This window comes from Mirounga angustirostris, unplaced genomic scaffold, assembly GCF_029215605.1.
Source record: "Mirounga angustirostris isolate CCGP_5_RB_7025 unplaced genomic scaffold, mMirAng1.0.hap1 SCAF_2, whole genome shotgun sequence".
In the NCBI taxonomy this organism is placed as follows: Eukaryota; Metazoa; Chordata; class Mammalia; order Carnivora; family Phocidae; genus Mirounga; species Mirounga angustirostris.
In genome coordinates, this window is record NW_026991710.1 from 163,294,305 (window position 1) to 163,312,673 (window position 18,369).

General features: G+C 37.9%; 1 protein-coding gene across 9 annotated transcripts in view; it reads left to right on the forward strand.

Annotated features, from left to right (window-relative positions):
- Positions 1–18,369, forward strand: part of RNF170 (ring finger protein 170) — a 45,293-nt gene that overhangs the window by 17,384 nt on the left and 9,540 nt on the right. For 6 of the 9 annotated variants that reach the window (XM_045879933.3, XM_064585466.1, XM_045879934.3 and 3 more), the window contains exons 3-4: positions 11,268–11,343; positions 14,476–14,584. In XM_045879933.3, the coding sequence (XP_045735889.1) occupies positions 11,268–11,343; positions 14,476–14,584 (185 nt within the window). Of the gene's footprint in view, positions 1–11,267; positions 11,344–11,588; positions 11,706–11,726; positions 11,749–14,475; positions 14,585–18,369 lie in introns of those variants that run through there. The other 3 variants (XM_045879937.3, XM_064585468.1, XM_064585467.1) reach the window with 2 other exon arrangements.

Genomic DNA, 18,369 nt, shown 5'->3' on the forward strand with positions numbered 1-18,369 from the left:
TTCTCTTGCATGACATGTCTTTTTCCATCCCTTCACTTTTGGTTTATATGTGTGTTTAGGTCTGAAGTTAATTAGCATTCAATGGGTCTTCCTTTTTTGGGGGGGGGTAGGTCTCAGGAGTAGAATTTAGTGATTCATCACTTCATATAACACCCAGTGCTCATCCCGACCAGTGCCTTCCTTAATGCCCATCACCCATTTAGTGCATCTCAATACCCTTCTCCCCTACAGCAACCCTCTGTTCACTACAGTTAAGAGTCTCTTATGGCTTCCTTCCTTCTCTATTTTTATCTTAGTTTATTTTTCCTTCCTTTCTCCCATGTTCATCTGTTTTGTTTCTTAAATCCCACATATGAGGGAAATCATATGATATTTGTCTTTCTCTGACTGACTTCACTTAGCATAATACACTCTAGTTCCATCCACATTGTTGCAAATGGCAAGATCTCATTTTCCTTTTTTTAAGATTTTATTTATTTATTTGAGAGAGAGAGAGTGCATGAGTAGTGGGGAGGGGCAGAGGAAGAAGGAGAAACAGACTCCCACCTGAGCAGGGAGCCTGACGCCGTGCTCATTTGCAGGACTCTGAGATCATGACCTGAGCCAGAGGCAGATGCTTAACTGACTGAGCCACCCAGGTGCCCCAAGATTTCATTCTTTTTGATGGCTGAGTAATACTCTGTAATACTGAGTAATACTCTGAGTAATACATTAAAAAAACATCTTCTTTATCCATTCATCAGTTGATAACATTTGGGCTCTTTTTCATAATTTGGCTTTTTTTTTTTTTAAGATTTTATTTATTTGAGAGAGGGAGAGGGGGAGAGAGCATGAGCAGAGGGGAGGGGGGAGAGGGAGAGGGAGAAGCAGACTCCCCACTGAGCAGGGAGCCTGATGCGAGACTTGATCCCAGCATCCTGGGATTATGACCTGAGCTGAAGGCAGATGCTTAACCAACTGAGCCACCCACGTGCCCCTTGGCTATTGTTGATAGTGCTGCTGTAAACATTGGAGTGCATGTACCCCTTCAAATAAGCATTTTTGTATCCTTTGGATAAATACCTAGTAGTGCAATTGCTGGGTCATAGGTAGGCATCTTCCCTTTTTTATGCATTCAGTCACCCTATGACTTTTGATCAGAGAATTTTTTTTTAAGATTTTATTTGAGAGAGAGAGAGCATGAGCGGAGGGGAGGGGCAGAGGGAGATGGAGACGCAGACTCCCCGCTGAGCAGGGAGCCCAATGCGGGGCTCGATCCCAGGACCCTGGGATCATGACCTGAGCCAAAGATAGACAACCAACTGAGCCATATAGGCGCCCCAAGAATTCAGTTTATTTACATTTACAGTGATTATTGAATGCACCCAACATGCATAAAACAGTTAATACATAAAATACATAAAACAGTTAATAACAAACATAAAGAAAATAATCGATACTAATACAATAATAGGAGGGGACTTCACCACTCCACTTACATCAATGGACAGATCATCCATATAGAAATTCAACAAGGAAACAGGCGCTTTGAATAACATACTGGGCCAGAGTGATTTAACAGACATGTTCAAAACATTCTGTCCTAAAACAGCAGAATGTGTATATGGAACATTCTTCATAATGATCACATATTAGGCCACAAAACAAGTCCCTCAACAAATTCAAAAAATCAAAGTCATATCATGTATCTTTTCTGGCCACAATGCTATGAAACTAGAAATCAACCACAAAAAAAAATCTGGGGAGAACACAGATACATGGAGGTTAAATAATATGCTCCTAAACAATGAATGGGTCAACCTAGAAATCAAAGAAGAAATCAAAACTTGAAATAAATGAAAATGAAAACACAACAGTCCCAAATCTTTGGAATGCAGCAAATGTGGTTCTCAGAGGGAAGTTTGTCGCAATATAGGCCTACCTCAAGAAGCAAGAAAAACCTCAAATAACCTAACCTTATACCTAAAGGAGCTAGAAAAAGAGGAACAAGCAAAAACCCAATCCCAGTAAAAGGAAAAAAATAATAAAAATTAGAGTAGATATAAATGATAGAGAAAGTAACAGCAACAACCACCACAACAACAAAAATCCACTAGAACGTATCAATGAAACCAGGAGCTGGTTTTTTGAAAATATCAACAAAACTGATAAACCTATGGCAAGACTCATTAAAAAAAAAAGAGATTGAGGATCCAAATAAAATCACTAAAGAGGAGAAGTAACAACCAACACCATAGAAATACAAGCAATTAAAACAATATTATGAAAACCTAATTGGACAACCTAGAAAAAGTGGATAAATTCCTAGAAACATGTGACCTACAAAAACTAAAGCAGGAAGAAATAGAAAATTCGAACAGATTGATTACCAGCAATGAAATGAATCAGTAGTCAGGAAACTACCAAAAAACAAACATCCAGGAACAGACAGCTTCAAAGGAGAATTCTATTAAACAGTTAAAGAAATTAATACCTATTCTTCTCAAACTATCACAAAAAATACAAGAGGAAGGAAAACTTCCAAATTTATTCTGTGAGGCCAGTTATCACCCTGATATCAAAACCAGAGAAAGATACCACAAAAAAAGAATACTGTAGGCTAATATCTCTCATGACTGTGGATGCAAAGATCCTCAACAAAATATTAGCAAACTAAATCCAACAATACATTAAAAAAATCATACACCATCATCAACTGGGATTTATTCCCAGGATGTAAATGTGGTTCAGTATTCATAAAACAATCATTATGATATGTCACATCAATAAGAGGAAGGATAAAAACCATATGATCATTTCAACAGCCTTTAGAGCCTACTGGCCTCTCTGAAGTCTTAGGGCCATAAAAACTTGAGTGCACTTTCCTATTCTGACTCACTTCCAGGGTTATGTGTTGCTCTTTAGCAAAACAGAAGAGCCTCTAGTACATTAGTACCTTTAGTGTTTCAAAGGGGGGTAGGGGAAGGTGTTGGTGCAAACATAAGGGCACAGGCTCAGAAAATAACATTTCAGCATTGCAAGAGAGGATAAAGACCATACAATCATTTCAGTAGATGCAGAAAAAGCATTTTACAAAGTACAACATCCATTCATGATAAAAGCCTTCAACAGAGTAGGTTAGAGGGAACATACCTCAACATAATAAAGGCCATATATGAGAAACCCATAGCTAATATCATACTCAGTGGTGAAAAGCTGAGAGCTTTCCCCTAATGTCTGGAATAAGATAAGGATGTCTACTCTTACCACTTTTATTCAACATGGTACTGAAAGTCCTAGCTACAACAATCAGACAAGAAAAAGATATGAAAGGAATCTAGATTTGTGAAGAAGTAAAACTGTCACTATTTGCAGATGACATGAAACTATAGAAAACCCTAAAGACCATCAAAAAACTACTAGAACTGATAAATGAATTCAGTAAAGTTGCAGGATACAAAATCAGTGGACAAAAATCTGTTGCATTTCTATACAGTGCTAATGATGTGATAGAAAGAGAAATTAAGAAATAGTCCCATTTACAATTGCACCAAAAACAATGAAATATCTAGGAATTTAACCAAAGAGGTGAAAGACGTTTACTCTGAAAACTATAGAACACTGAAGAAAGAAATTTAAGACAATGCAAAGAAAAGGAAAGACATTCCATGCTCATGAGTTAGAAGAACAAATATTGTTAAAATGACTACCAAAAGCAGTCTATATATTTATGCAATGTCTGTGAAAATACCAACAGCTTTTTTCACATAACTAGAACAAACCTAAAATTTAGAACCATGAAAGACCTCGAATAGCCAAAGCAGTCTTGAAAAACAAAACTGGAGGTATCACAATCCCAGACTTAAAGTTATATTACAAAGCAGTAGTAATCAAAACAGTATGATACCGGCATAAACATAGACACACAGAATGGCACCTGGGTGGCTTAGTCAGTTGAGTGTCTGACTTTTTTTTTTTTTAAGATTTTATTTATTTATTTCACAGAGAGAGATAGCGAGAGCAGGAACACAAGCAGGGGGAGTGGGAGAGGGAGAAGCAGGCTTCCCGCGGAGCAGGGAGCCCGATGCGGGGCTCGATCCCAGGACCCTGGGATCATGACCTGAGCTGAAGGCAGATGCTTAACAACTGAGCTACCTGGGCACCCAGTGTCTGACTCTTGATTTCAACTCAAGCCTTGGGCTCAGGGTCGTGAGTTAAAGCCCCGAGTTGGGCTCTACGCTGGGAGCCTCATTAAAAAAGAAAAAAATACATAGATCAATGGGACAGAATAGAAAACCCAGAAATATACCCATGCTTATATGGTCAATTAATCTTCAACAAAGCAGGCAAGAATATATAATGGGGGAAAGACAGTCTCTTTAATAATGGTGTTGATAAAACTGTACAGCTGCATGCAAAAGAATGAAAATGGACCACTTTCTGTCACTACACACAAAAATAAACTCAAAATGGATTAAAGACCTGAATGTGAGACCTGAAACCATAAAAAATCTAGAAGAGAGCATAGGCAGTGATTCCTCTGACATCAGCCATAGTAACATTTTTCTAAATTTGTCTCCTAAGGTAAGGGAAATAAAAGCAAAAATAAACTATTGGGACTACCTCAAAATAAAAAGCTTCTGCACAGCAAAGGAAACCATCAACAAAACAAAAAGACAGCCTACTGAATGGGCGAAGATACTCGGATATGATATATCTAATAAAGGGTTAGTATCCAAAATATATGAAGAACTTATACAACTCAACACCAAAAAAACACAAATAATACAATTAAAAAATGGGCAGAAGATATGAACAGACATTTCTCCAAAGAAGACATCCAGATGGCCAAGAGACACATGAAAAGATGCTCAACATCACTAATCATCAGGGAAATGCAAATGAAAACCATGATGAGATATCACCTCACACCTATCAGAATGGCTAAAATCAAAAACACAAGAAACAATAAGTGCTGGAAAGGATGTGGAGAAAAAGGAATCCTCGTGCACTGTTGGTGGGAATGGAAACTGGTGCAACCACTGGAAAACAGTATGGAGGTTCCTCAAAAAATTTAAAATAGAACTAGCCTGTGATTCAGTAATCACTGTACTGGGTATTTACCCCAAAAGTACAAAAGCACTAATGAACAGGATACATGTACCCCTATGTTTATTGCAGCATTATTTACAATAGCCCAATTATGGAAGCAACCCAAGTGTCCATTGTTGGATGAATAAAGAAGATGTGGTATACATACACAATGGCATATTATTCAGCCATAAAAAATAATGAAATCTTGTCATTTGCAACAATATGGATGGAGCTACAGAGTGTAATGCTATGTGAAATAAGTTGGAAAAAGACAAATACCTTATGATCTCACTCATATGAAATTTAAAACAATAGATGAGCAATGGGAAAAAAAAAAGTGAGAAAGACAAACCAATGAGTCTCAACTATAGAGAGATGGTTACCAGAGGGGAGGTTGTTTAGAGGATGGGTAAAATAGGTGATGGGGATTAAAGAGTACACCTTACTATGATGAAAAAAATAATAAAAAGTAATTGTTGATAGGTCTGTAGATACTGCCATTTTGTTAGCTGTTCTCTGGTTGTTTTTGTTGTTCTTCTGTTTTCCTTTCTTTTGCTCTCTTCCCTTGTAATTTGATGATTTTTTTTAGTGTTTGCTTGGATTCTGTTCTCTTTATGTTTTGTGTATCTATTATGGGCTTTTGGTTTGTGGTTACCCTCAGATTCATATATAACATCCTATGTATGTATAGCAGTCTATATTACGTTGAAGGTGCTTAAGCTCAAACACATTCTAAAAGTAGTACATTTTTGCTCCTTCCCCTGCATGTTTTATGTACATGATGTCATATTTTACATCTATTTTGTGTATGTCTTTTTTTTTTTTAAGTAAGTTCTACACCTAACGTGGAGCTTGAACTCATGACCCTGGGATCAAGATTCACATGCTCTGCTGGCTAAGCCAGCCAGGCGCCCTTATCGTGTGTGTGTGTGTGTGTGTGTGTGTGTCTCAACTAGTTTCTGTAGATATAATTGATTTTACTACTTTTGTATTTTAATCTTCATACTAGTTTTATGAATGATCTACTACCTTTACTGTATGTTTGCTTTACCAGTGAAATTTTTTCCTTTCATAATTTTGTTACTTACAGTTTTGACGTTTTCTTTTCTGCTTAAATCCATTTAACATTTCTTGTAAGGCTGGTTTAGTACTGATGAACTCCTTTAACTTTTGTTTGTCTGGGAAATTTTATATCTCCTTCAATTCTGAATGACAACTCTGGCTTTTTACTTTAGGAGTTTGAATATATCATACCAGTTATTTTTGGCCTGCAAAGTATCTGTGAAAAATCAGCTGATACCCTTATGGGGTTTCCCTTGTATATAACTATTTTATTTTCTCTTGCTGCTTTAATGATTTTCTCTTTAATTTTTGGCATTTTAATTATGTGTCTTGGTGTGAACCTTCTTGGGTTCATCTTTTTTGGGGCTCTCTGTGTTCACTAGGCTTGGATGTCTGTTTCCTTCCCCAATTTAGGGAAGTTTTCAGCTATTATTTCTTCAATAAGTTTTCTGCCACTTTGTCTTTTTCTTCTCTCTATAATGTGATTGTTAGTATGTTGTCATAGAGATCTCTGACCTTTCCTCATTTTTTAAAAATTCTTTTTTCTGGGTGTCTGGCTGGCTCAGTTGGTTAAAGGACTGCCTTTGGCTCAGGTCATGATCCCGGGGTCCTGGGTCGAGTCCCACATTGAACTCCCCCTGCTCTGCGGGGAGCCTGCTTCTTCCTCTCCCTCTTCCTGCCACTGCCCCTGCTTGTGCGCTCTCTCTCTCTCTCTGTGTCAGATAAATAAAATCTTTTTTTTTTTTTAAAGATTTTATTTATTAGAGAGAGAATGAGAGAGAGAGAACACACGAGAGGGGATAGGGTCAGAGGCAAAGCAGACTCCCTGCCGAGCAGGGAGCCCGATGTGGGACTCGATCCAGGGACTCCAGGATCATGACCTGAGCCGAAGGCAGTCGCTTAACCAACTGAGCCACCCAGGCGCCCGATAAATAAAATCTTTTAAAAAAATAAAAATTCTTTTTTCTTTCTGTTCAGCTTGGGTACTTTCCACTACCTTGTCGTCCAGTCATTGAACTGTTCTTCTGCATCTTCTAATCTGTTGTTGATTCCCTCAAGTGTATTTTTTATTGCACTTACTGTATTTTTCAGCCTTTTTTTTTTTTAAGATTTTATTTATTTATTTGAGAGAGAGCTCGAGAGAGAGCAGAGAGCACAAACCGGGAGAGGGAAGGGACAGAGGGAGAGGGAGAAGCAGACTCCTCGCTGAGCAGGGAGCTGGAAGCAGGGCTCAATCCCAGGACCCCGAGATCATGACCTGAGCCAAAGGCAGACGCTTAACCGACTGAGCTACCCAGGCACCCCTATTTTTCAGCTTTGGTTGGTTCTTTTTATATTTTATCTTGTGATGGTCTCACTGAGTTCATCCACTCTTCTCTCAAGTCCAGTGAACATGTTTATGACCATTACTTTGAACTCTTCGTTAGGTAGGTTACTTATCTCCATTGTGTTTGGTTTTTTTCTTCAGGTTTTGTCTTGTTCTTTTGTTTGGAACATAATCCTCTGTCCCCTCATTTTTTCTGATTTTCTGTGTTTGTTTCTATGTATTAAGTATGTCAGCTATGTCTTCTGGTCTTGAAGGTATTTATCTTATGTAGAAGGTGTCCTGTGGGGCCCAGTAGCACAGTCCTCCCTGGTCACTAGAATCAGGTGTTCCAGTGGTGTTCTCTGTGTAGCTGCATGTGCCCTTCACTTGTTGCCTGGGCATGTGTATTGCTGCCATTTTGGTCGGTGGGGCTGATTCCTGCACAGCTAGCTGAGAGCCTCAGCCACAACTGGTACAGCCATGCTGGTGGGCAGGCCTGGCTCTTCTCCCTCTCTGGGGCAGGAATTGCTTTGGAGCAGGTGCTGGTTCTAGCCAGGACTGCTGACTGGGTGCAGCAGGATAGGAGCCATTTTGAAAGAGTGCCTGCCAGGGTGGGATGGTTGGGTAAGGCAGGTCCATAGGTGAATGCTGGGATGGGGCGAGCATGGCTAACATGGCTAGCAAGGCTAGCAAGGTAGGTAGAGAGTATCAGAACTGTCTCCCATGGCCATCCGGCTACCTTGGCCAAAGGAAGGCAGGAAGAATGGCGCCTTACCAGCACTTCCTTTTCCAGAGAAAGTGTCTGTAGATCTCTGCCTCTCTGACACATGCCCTAAAATTAATAAATGTCCTTCACGTATAATGCAGGTGCTTTTCAAACTGTTGGTCTCTGCTGGTTCTCAGACCAAGTGATAGTATAAAACATTGGGTTTTTAAGAGCAGGGAATTGGTTTCCTGTAACCCTCCAGCTCTCATGGAGTTCAACTGCTGATTTTCAAAGCTAGACTTTATGAAGGCTTGTGTTTCCAGTGCAGTTCCCCAGGGCTGGGAGTGTCCAGTGTTAGGCTTCATCCCCTCCCTTTTCAGAGTTGACCTTTGTGCCTGTGATAGCCCTCCCACTTGTGGGATGCTGTGCAAGGGGTTTGAATCCTGACCTCATCTCTGCTCCTCTTACGCATCTCAATGTGGACTTCTCTTTATGTCTTTAGCTGTGGAGGAACTGTTTTCCCAGTGGTCAGTTTCAGAGCGAATTATATTATAAGGTAATTGTTGCCTCGATGTGTCTGTGGGAGGTGGTGAGCTCAGGATCCTCCTAGTGTGCCATCTTCCTAAGATCTGGGTTTTTCTATTTTTGCAAAGAATGCTGTTGGGATTTTGACAGGAATTGCATTGAATCTGTAAATAGGTCACTTTGGGTAGTACTGACATCTTAAAAATTTTAAGTTTTCCAGTCTGGGAACACAAGATGTCTTTCCACTTTTTTTGTTTCTTATTTAATTTCCTTCAGCATTGTATTATACTTATGATAAATTTCTTTGTCTTAAGCTTTACGAATAGTTGCCATTTGTTGCCATACCAAAAGCCAGTCCAAAGGGTTTCATAAGCAGTTTAACCTATAAACCACAGACTTACACATTTGTAAACTTTGATTCAGACTTTGTTTCTTGACCCAGGGTTTGGGTATCATTTCTTTCTTCATATTAGAGCTTCCTGGCTTCTTTCCAGGGCCACATAACTGGATAATTTTGGTTTCTCATTTCAAAGAATAACGAAGGACCGTAAGTCATAAGTAAATGACGTACTTTGTTTCTGTATTAGAGCCACTGTTTTCCTTGACATCTTACTTCATTTAGACCTACTTAGTGTCATTTTCTCATAGCTGAGATGATCACATTTTTTTAAAGATTCATTTATTTATTTTAGAGAGAACATGAGTAGGGAGAGAGAGAGAGAGAGAATCTCAAGCAGACTCCCCACTGAGCACAGAGCCCAACACGGAGCTCCATCCCATAACCCTGAGATCATGACCTGAGCCGAAACCAAGAGTCAGACGCTTAACCAACTGAGCCACTCAGGCACCCCTAGATGATCACATTTTGAAGACCATCTAATCTAGCTTTCAGTTCGTCTTAATTATCCCATTATTTTCTACATTTTTGGTTCTGTACTCATAGTTGCTCATCACATTTAACTTCCTGAGCTATAGGCCATGTTCAGCATCTCAGGCTGTTTGTTCATGTTCTCTGGTTATACTTTGACTTTTTTAACATTGTACTACCAGATTTTACCATCTTATATCTTCTCCTTTATGGAAAGAAACCAAAAGAAAGACCTTCCAATTACATGGTTTATATCTATACTCTGAAAAATAGTAACTATCTTTTTCCAATGAGAAGGGAGTGGTTTTCTAGTGTCATAGAGAAATGTTGTTTAGTTAGATATGTACTGGTACTTCAGTGAAATGGTTCATGTGCTGTTCCCTGATAGATTGTTTTCACCAGAGAGTAGCTTTCTTCCAGAGACTGTTTATTCAGTCACAAGAAAGTAATATTTAAAATAAATAATCTACCAAAATTTAAGGTATTTAAATAGAGTTCAAGTAGCTTTATTACATTTATATTTTATTTTATTTTATCTTATTTAATTTGAGGTGGGGAGAGGAGCAGAGGGAGAGGGAGAAGCAGGCTCTTCTGGGGTTTGATCAGGTGCCCCTGATTTAGAGGTTTTATCACTGTTGAGTATTAGCTCACCCAGAGAATAAAGGCTGTTATATAATAGAGTAATGCTGGGATTTTGTGGACTTAAAATATTGCTGTTAAAAATGTTCAAGTTTAGGGGCTCCTGGGTGGCTCAGTCGGTTAAGCGCCTGCCTTTGGCTCAGGTCATGATCCCAGGGTCCTGAGATCGAGTCCCTAATTGGGCTCGCTGCTCAGCAGGGAGCCTACTTCTCTCTCTCCCTCCCCCACTCTGTGCTCTTTCTCTCACTCTTGCTCTCTCAAAATCTTTTAAAAAAATAAATAAAAAATAAAAATATTTAAGTTTAGAAGAAGCTGTTATAGCCAAATGGAATTAAGCTGTGAATCAGATGGATATCTTCACCCTCACCCTGCGACCTAACCACCACTTTTGATTTCCAATACCCAGATGTCTTATCTCATCCTTTATATCAGCCACTAAATTCTTGCCTTTGAGTCTCTGTTTTAATTCTTAATGTTAAGATATTAGTGGTATTTTAGGTTTGGGCTTTTCTATATGCTACAGTTTGATTTTCTGTTTTTTTCTGTACCCCTCCCCTCATAGGTGGAAAGATCTAATTAGAAATGGATAAGTGTTCAAATGCATAATAATATAATTCCATAGTTGCTTATTTTGAAGGAATTTCACAGAAGAAATAAATGTGTTAATTGTTCTTCATATGATTTGTAAGCCTGCAGTTACATCAAATCTACAAGGTACTAGGCCTCTGGATTTCATCATTTGCCAGTTGAACCTGAAATCAGGCCATACTCAGTGATCTTAGAACTCCTCCTAGAGTAACCTGGAATGTTCGGTCCTGGAATTCGAGACAGTTATATACCATCATTTACATTTATGAAGTTATCAGTAGTTCTTGGTTGAAAATCAGACCCATAAAGAAACTGATTCGGAGCATCTGGCTGGTTTAGTCAGTAGAGCATACGATTCTTGATCTTGGGGTCCTGAGTGGGAGCCCCACATTGGATGTAGGGATTACTTAAAAAAACAAAATCTTTAAAAAAAAAAAAAAAGAAAACTGATTCATCTGGCAATATTTTATATTCAAAGTTTATTATATTTTATTCAACAGAAATGCACATCAGAACATTCACCCAGAAAACCAAGAGCTAGTAAGGGTGCTTCGGGAGCAGCTTCAAACAGAACAGGTACTGTTGTTATATAAATATGTGCACTTATATAAAGAGTAACATTATTATTGCCCTTGCATATGAAATTGTGATGAAACAATTACTTTTTGGAAACATGGACTGATTTCCTGCTTTATTAATTATTCTATAGATTGTATATTTTCAGATTAGGTAAATGACCAGTCTTAACTACTCAGATGTTTTTATGTGAGTGTTTTTTTTTTAAAACTTGCTTTAAAAACAGCCTCTGACCAATCTCTTAGGAAGCAACTGGAATTTCCAAAGGCAGAGAGTAAGCTAACAGAGACAGAGGACCAAGAAGCAGAGACATGGGAGAAAGCCCTGGAGAAGAGAGCTCCTGAAGACAGCTGGGCAGTGTGGTATGGGAGGGAACACTTCTGGGAAAAGGAAGCCCAAAACAGAGTATGGAACCTGACAGAACTTTTGTGGGGGAAGAGAGGTGGAGGGCAGTTCTGATAGAGCTTTGGGGGAAATGAAGAGCCACATTTTCTTAATAGGAATGCTGATCACTGAGTTACCTAAAAATAGTGCTCCAGATATACTGGGCAGGAGGATGGGGCTGGAATACAGCTACCTTCTTTATTTCAACAGGAGGACAGTAAATGTCTGAAGTTGGTAAATTAAGAAATAGCAGTATAAGCATATGACTTTTAATTATGTAGGTAAATATCAGAAAATACAAGTTAAAAAGCTAAACTGGTTGCTATCAGGGTGCAGAGGTGGGACGTGGATTGAGCAGGATCTGGCCATTTTTCAATAAAAACCTTTTGATTTGCAAAAAACAAACCAAAAAAACAAACAAAAAAACCCCAGCAGTTTTCCTGTTATTTATTTGTGAGGAAATAATCACTGTCTAATTGGCTTTAATGAAATGTAGTGGAAAAACTTTTTTTTTTCCCCAAGACCTGCATATTCCCAGAAGACCTACAAAGAGAGGACTACAAGGGGTGGCTTTTTTTTTTTTTTCCTCTTCTTTTTCTTCAGTGGTCAAAGTTAGCAAAACTAGTTAGGGAAAGAAGAAAACTTTTCTTTCTCTTCTGTGTTTTTAACCAGATGGACTGTGTAAGAACCAGAAATGTAATATATTTCATAAAGCCTGGAATAAGTAGGATATTGTACACCTTCATGCCAAAATAGCTAATATCAAAAAATAAAAATTAAAAATTGATTTCCCACTCACCAACCAAAATTTAATTCCAAAGAGTGTTTTACAGTTTCTCCATTCACCAAATATTTATTAAACATCCATATGCTAGACACTGTTCTAGGCATTGAGGATTTAGTTGTGAGCTAAACAAACAAGAATTCTCCTGCCTTCATAAAACTTAAATTCACTGATGCAAAAATAGTTTAAGAATGTTAGTAGTAATCTGTTCCAGAGCTACTGTTATTAATAATTCATGCTGGGATAGTGTTTTATAATTTACAGAATGCTTTCACCTACAGCTATCTTATTTAATCTACAAACATGGTCAGTAAGGCAACAATTATCATTCCCATCTAACATATTAGATCACTAAGATGGTACTTAAATTCACGCTGGCATTACATGAATGGATCTGGCTATACAGAAGTCCCACACTGAGTCGCATCTTCCACATCCCTTTGTACCACTGTACAATTCACCTCCCTCACACCTTCCTCAGTTATGGCATTTAGCTCTAGTTAGAATAAAGCTAGTGACTTAGCCCTTTCTGTGCTGTCCTATATGGTAGCCACTACCTGTATGTAGCTAATTTAATTTTAAATTAAAATTAAATAAAATTTAAAATTCAGTACTTTATAGTTACACTAGTCACCTTTCAAGTACTCAATACCCACAGATAAAAATTTCCATTACTGCATAAAGTTCTGTTGGACAGCACTGGCAAGTGGTTTTTGTTGTTGTTTTGTTTTGTTTTAGTTAATTTCCAAAGAATAATAATGAAGACAAAGATAGAGAGGGGAACATTAAGAGCTGTATGTTTTTCTTTTTTGCACCATTGAAAATGATATAAAAGACTGTAACATCAACGTGTGGACCATGGCTTATAGAATATTCTAGTATTTTAGGACTGATTTAAGAAATAGGTTTTTAGTTATGTTTATTAATTTAGGGTGACAAAAATCTTTTATTCAGTTTACAATTAATGGTTCATATTTAGCCAATTTTATAATTTTTTTTGTAATTTGATGTTCTTAATGCTGGCTACTTTGTTTATAAGAGGTGTGCTGGGTGCTGTAAAAATAGGTTTTTATACGTGTTTTAAGAGATACACAGTACATACTAGTGTTAGGTACATTTCTAATTCCTGGGTCACCACAATGAGTCCTATAGATAAAGTCCTTATCCTCCTATCATACATTCTGGTGGGTCCTTTGATATCTGGATGCTTCTTGTAGTGGTGATTCTATTCCACATTCCTATTATAGTCACAACAGTGATATAACTGAGGAACATTAAATTTATTAATCTGACCATGTGAAAGATTAAGCCCAGGTTACCAGTGTATTAAATTTTCCTTCTTCCGAAATGACCAGTATTCTTCTTTGAAAGTTTAATTCTGGACCCTTGGGAGGTACAGCATACATGCAACACTTGTCAGGAATGTATGAATGAAAAATGTTAAAAATGGTTAAAGCGGGGAGGGGATGGAGGGGACAAGGTAACTGGGTGATGGGCATTAAGGAGGGCACATGATGTAACGAGCACTGGGTGTTATATAAGACTGGTGAATCACTGACCTCTACCTCTGAAACTAATAATACACTATATGTTAATTAATTTTACTTAAATTTAAAAATTATTAAAAGCTAATACTTGGGAAACAGTTTGACATTTCTTTAGCTTTTGCATTAGCTCAGCCTTGAGTTTCTCAGAATAGCTTACTTATTCTAACATAGTGGAAGAGAAACTCCGAAGTTAATGTAGGTTTTTGTCTTTATGTCATGTTCAGGAAGGAAGGTAGAGACCATGCAGCTTAAATAAAACAATAATATAGCCTCATAACTTTATCAAACTTAGAAAACTTTAAACCTACTGCACATCTAAAATTTGATGAGGATTATGCACTCTGGACTGTGTCCTTAAGTATAATTGTATTCCTCGAGATAATTTTGTATAACTGTGCATACGTATTTTCTCATCAGGATGCCCCTGCTGCTGCTCGACAGCAGTTCTACACTGACATGTACTGTCCAATCTGTTTACATCAAGCCGCCTTCCCTGTTGAAACAAACTGTGGGCATCTTTTTTGTGGTAAGCAAACAATGCTCTATTGGGGGAAAGTGACTAGGCTGGATTCCTAATGTCACATTTCGTATTACGTGAGTGGGGTAGATTGCTTCTGATATCCCGCTCTACTTGTTAGCCACTTTCATTTAGTGACTGTGAGCTCCAAGATTAAAAAACACTAGTTGTTCAACTTCTTAATAAACAGAAATGTGTTTCTTTGAATGGTAATTCAAGTATATGAATACCATGAGGAATTCACTGAATCCCTCATTGTTTATCACCTTTTGGTAGTTTCATTTTATTATTCATTCTTCCCAAGGCTGGAAGGTTCTCTTAAGAACCCTGCCCAAGACCTTCCCTTTAGCCCTCTTACCTCCATTGTACCCTGCATCAGCACAAAAGTTGTTAGCCTGTTTTTTGTCATGACCTCAGAGGGTGGTAAGAGAGAATGATGAACCTAGATCATATAGTAGGACAAGAAGAGAATATACATTGCACACTTGCCTAGTATCAGTAAGGGGTGCTTTCTACCTCTGGGTGTTTTTCCTGACCCTCCAGAAAGATTTCATAAAGAATGAGATATCGTATAGTCACTGCTCATTACGGTCCTATGAGATTGGGGAGAGTCAGTTACTGCATGCCTACTATGTGCTGGACACTTAACATCCTTCATCTCCTTGAATCCCACATATGAGGAAACTGAAGCTGAGTTAAGAAACTCTACAAAGGGTTACCCAGCTGCTAAAAGAAAGAGCCAGATTTTAAATGTAGCTTCAAACCCTGTGGTCAGTTCTGCTATGTGATTAGTAGCTTCTACGACTACTCTCTACTTAACATTTATCCATTCACTAGACCTGTTGTTTTATTTATAGTATTTCTTTCTGTTTCAATGGCTGTATTCAAGATAGGGTTCTAATTGCTCCCAAAATGTACCCATTTTCCATTTTAAGACAATTTAAAACGTAGCATACAATGATCCTTTAAATTTCTTTTCCCCCTTTGTATCTGTTGTTTGAGTTTGTATAGAATTACTAGGGATATAAGTAATTTGAAATCCATATCATGCAATGCAGGGTTTTCTATACCTATGCTCCTTTAGTAAGTATTGACCAATCCCATTATTGCATCATCCATTAATTTCATCCTCTTCCCTACGGTTTTTCCCTAAGTTAGCTAACAAGTTATAAACCACTCATTTCAGTGTCCATCTTTATCTGTTGGGAATGCTAATGAGCAGCAAAATCATGAAATACCGGATAGAGAGAATTAAATGGCCATCAGAGAAAGCAGTACTTTTCCGCCTCTCAAACCTCTGGTAGATATACCTTTTTTCTTTCTTTCTTTCTTTTTTTTTTTTTTTTAAGATTTTATTTATTTGACGGAGAGAGCAAGAGAGCACAAGCAGGGGGGACAGTAGAAGGAGAGGGAGAAGCAGGCTCCCTGCCAAGTAGGGAGCCCAATGCGGGGCTTGATCTGGGGCTCAATCCCAGGACCCTGGGACCATGACCAGAGCCAAGCCGAAGGCAGATGTTCAACCATCTGAGCCACCTGGGCGCCCTGGTAGATATTCCTAATCAATTGGACATTCTTTCCGAGTCTAGATATGGCCTCAACCATCCTTTAACATAGTACTTCAGGCAGGTGTTAAGAATCAATGAGGTTTGGCAGGCTAGGTGAACTCCATTTCCCATCCCCGGCTTAGGTAATTCACTGAGTGGATAGCCCAGTCAATTGAAAGATGGCTGTATTGTGTTCTTGGTTTCTGGGTCTGAGGTAATTGGGTAGATTGCTTCTGATAGCCTGCCGTACTTGTTAGATACTTTTATTTACTGTCTCTAGGTTCAAAGATTTAAAAAACCAGTCATTCAACTTCTCCATAAACAGAAATGTGTTTCTCTGAATAGTAGTTCAAGTATATATATCAGGAGCACCTTAGCTTAGTTCTATATATGGAACTAAGTTCTGTTCCTTTATAGTGAGCTAAGAATAATAGTAGCAACTGACTTCATCTTACTTGCATTTGTAACCCCTATTGTTTTAATTCTTCAGCAGTCTTATGAAGTGTTACCCCATTTTACAAATAGACTTAGAGAGATTATGACCCAGACTAAAATCAATGAGTCATCTCTCCCACCATCTTATTTAAGTGGATCTCTCTTTTTATAGGGGGGAAAGCTGAAGAAAAGGGAAAACCTTGAGCATATCATAGCAGATATGTGTGAACTGGAGCATTTGATTTGCTGGACCGTAGTTTTTCTGTGCAGTCAGTGGCCATTACATAATTTGCAAAGCAAGGACACCTGTACTTGAGATGTGGGATTAAATAAGTTAATATATGACAAAACACATTGAATTTTTGAGTGAACAAGTAGTAGATAAAGCTGAGGCATCATTATGGATGTTAATAATAATACAAGATTTGTAAGTTTTGCTTTCATAGAGTTTCTATGTGAAATTAGATTACTCAAATTAATAAATATTATCTAACACAGCACTCTGAGAGTAGGAAAAGATACCAGATATTGTTTGGCTTTTAAATTCATCTTTAAATCATCGTACCTGTTTTTCCCCGTAGTCACTGTAATGTCCAATGTGGATAGCCTTTGCTTAGCCCCTTGGTTTGCTCACCATTCTCCTCACATAGCATTTGTTTCTACTTCTGGCATTTGCTCCTTTCTATTCATAAAACTGGGAGCATCCTACTTCCTGTTTTCTATATCTAAATCTTCTCTATCCTACAAAGTTCAATTCAAATCCTTTCTCATCTACAAATTACCCTCTGATGCATCCCAGAGTTCTCCCTCCCTCCCTGCATTCCTTTTGTACTTAAAGTTAATAGTAAACAGTTTGAGATTTAACTACCTTCCGATTGATTTCACTATGTCACCTTGATCTTCTCAATTTGACTGTCATTGCTTATTCTAAATTCTGGACATTTATTTGATCTGGAAGAATCAGAATAAGGAATGCAGGAGGGTTAAGCTAGGTTGCTAAGACAAGAGTAAGAAAACAAAAGATCCTGGAGGCTGAAAGCACTTAGTTCAAATTCACAATGGGACCTGAATTGTATGAGAAATAGGTGTCCTGCAGAGAAGAAATGAATTTGCCCCTTAAACATCAGACAGTATTTAAAAATATTACTTCTTGGGGTACCTGGGTGGCTCAGGTCATGATCCCAGGGTTCTGGGATCAAGCCCCCTTCTGCTTCTCCCCCTCCTCCTGCTCCTCCCTGCCTGTGCTCTCTCTCTGTCAAATAAATAAAATCTTTAAAAAAAATAAAATAGAATAAGATAAAATATTCCTTTTTCATTTGTTAGTGGCCTGAATTTTAGTGCTTCTACACTTAGCTTACCTGCCACTTTTTGAGGTCTATAAACTTTTCCTTTAAGCTGTTTTGCTGCTCATGAACACCTTCTAGCAGAAAAATCAAATCCGTCCAGTACAAAAGTTGATTCAATTATTAAACTGGATTATAAACTTTATTAGGTCAGACAGCCTATAATCTTTGTATTCTTTGGTTCCTTGCTCATGGTACTTAGTTATTATTATACCACTGTAACTTGGCTTTCTAAATTCTTTAAAAAAATAGAAGTGATGTTTTTGTAACATATATACCAAATTTGGAGCAGAAAATTTATACTGTGATTTGTTGGTTGTCATATTTGCAATGATGTTTGTTTATTTTACATAAGTGCAATATTTCTATTAAGTCTCAGCATTGAAGCAGTTAATGCATGCTTGCTTTGGATTGTATAAAAATGTCTATCTTAACTAATAGTTTAAATAAAAATATTTTCAATGGCTGGGAA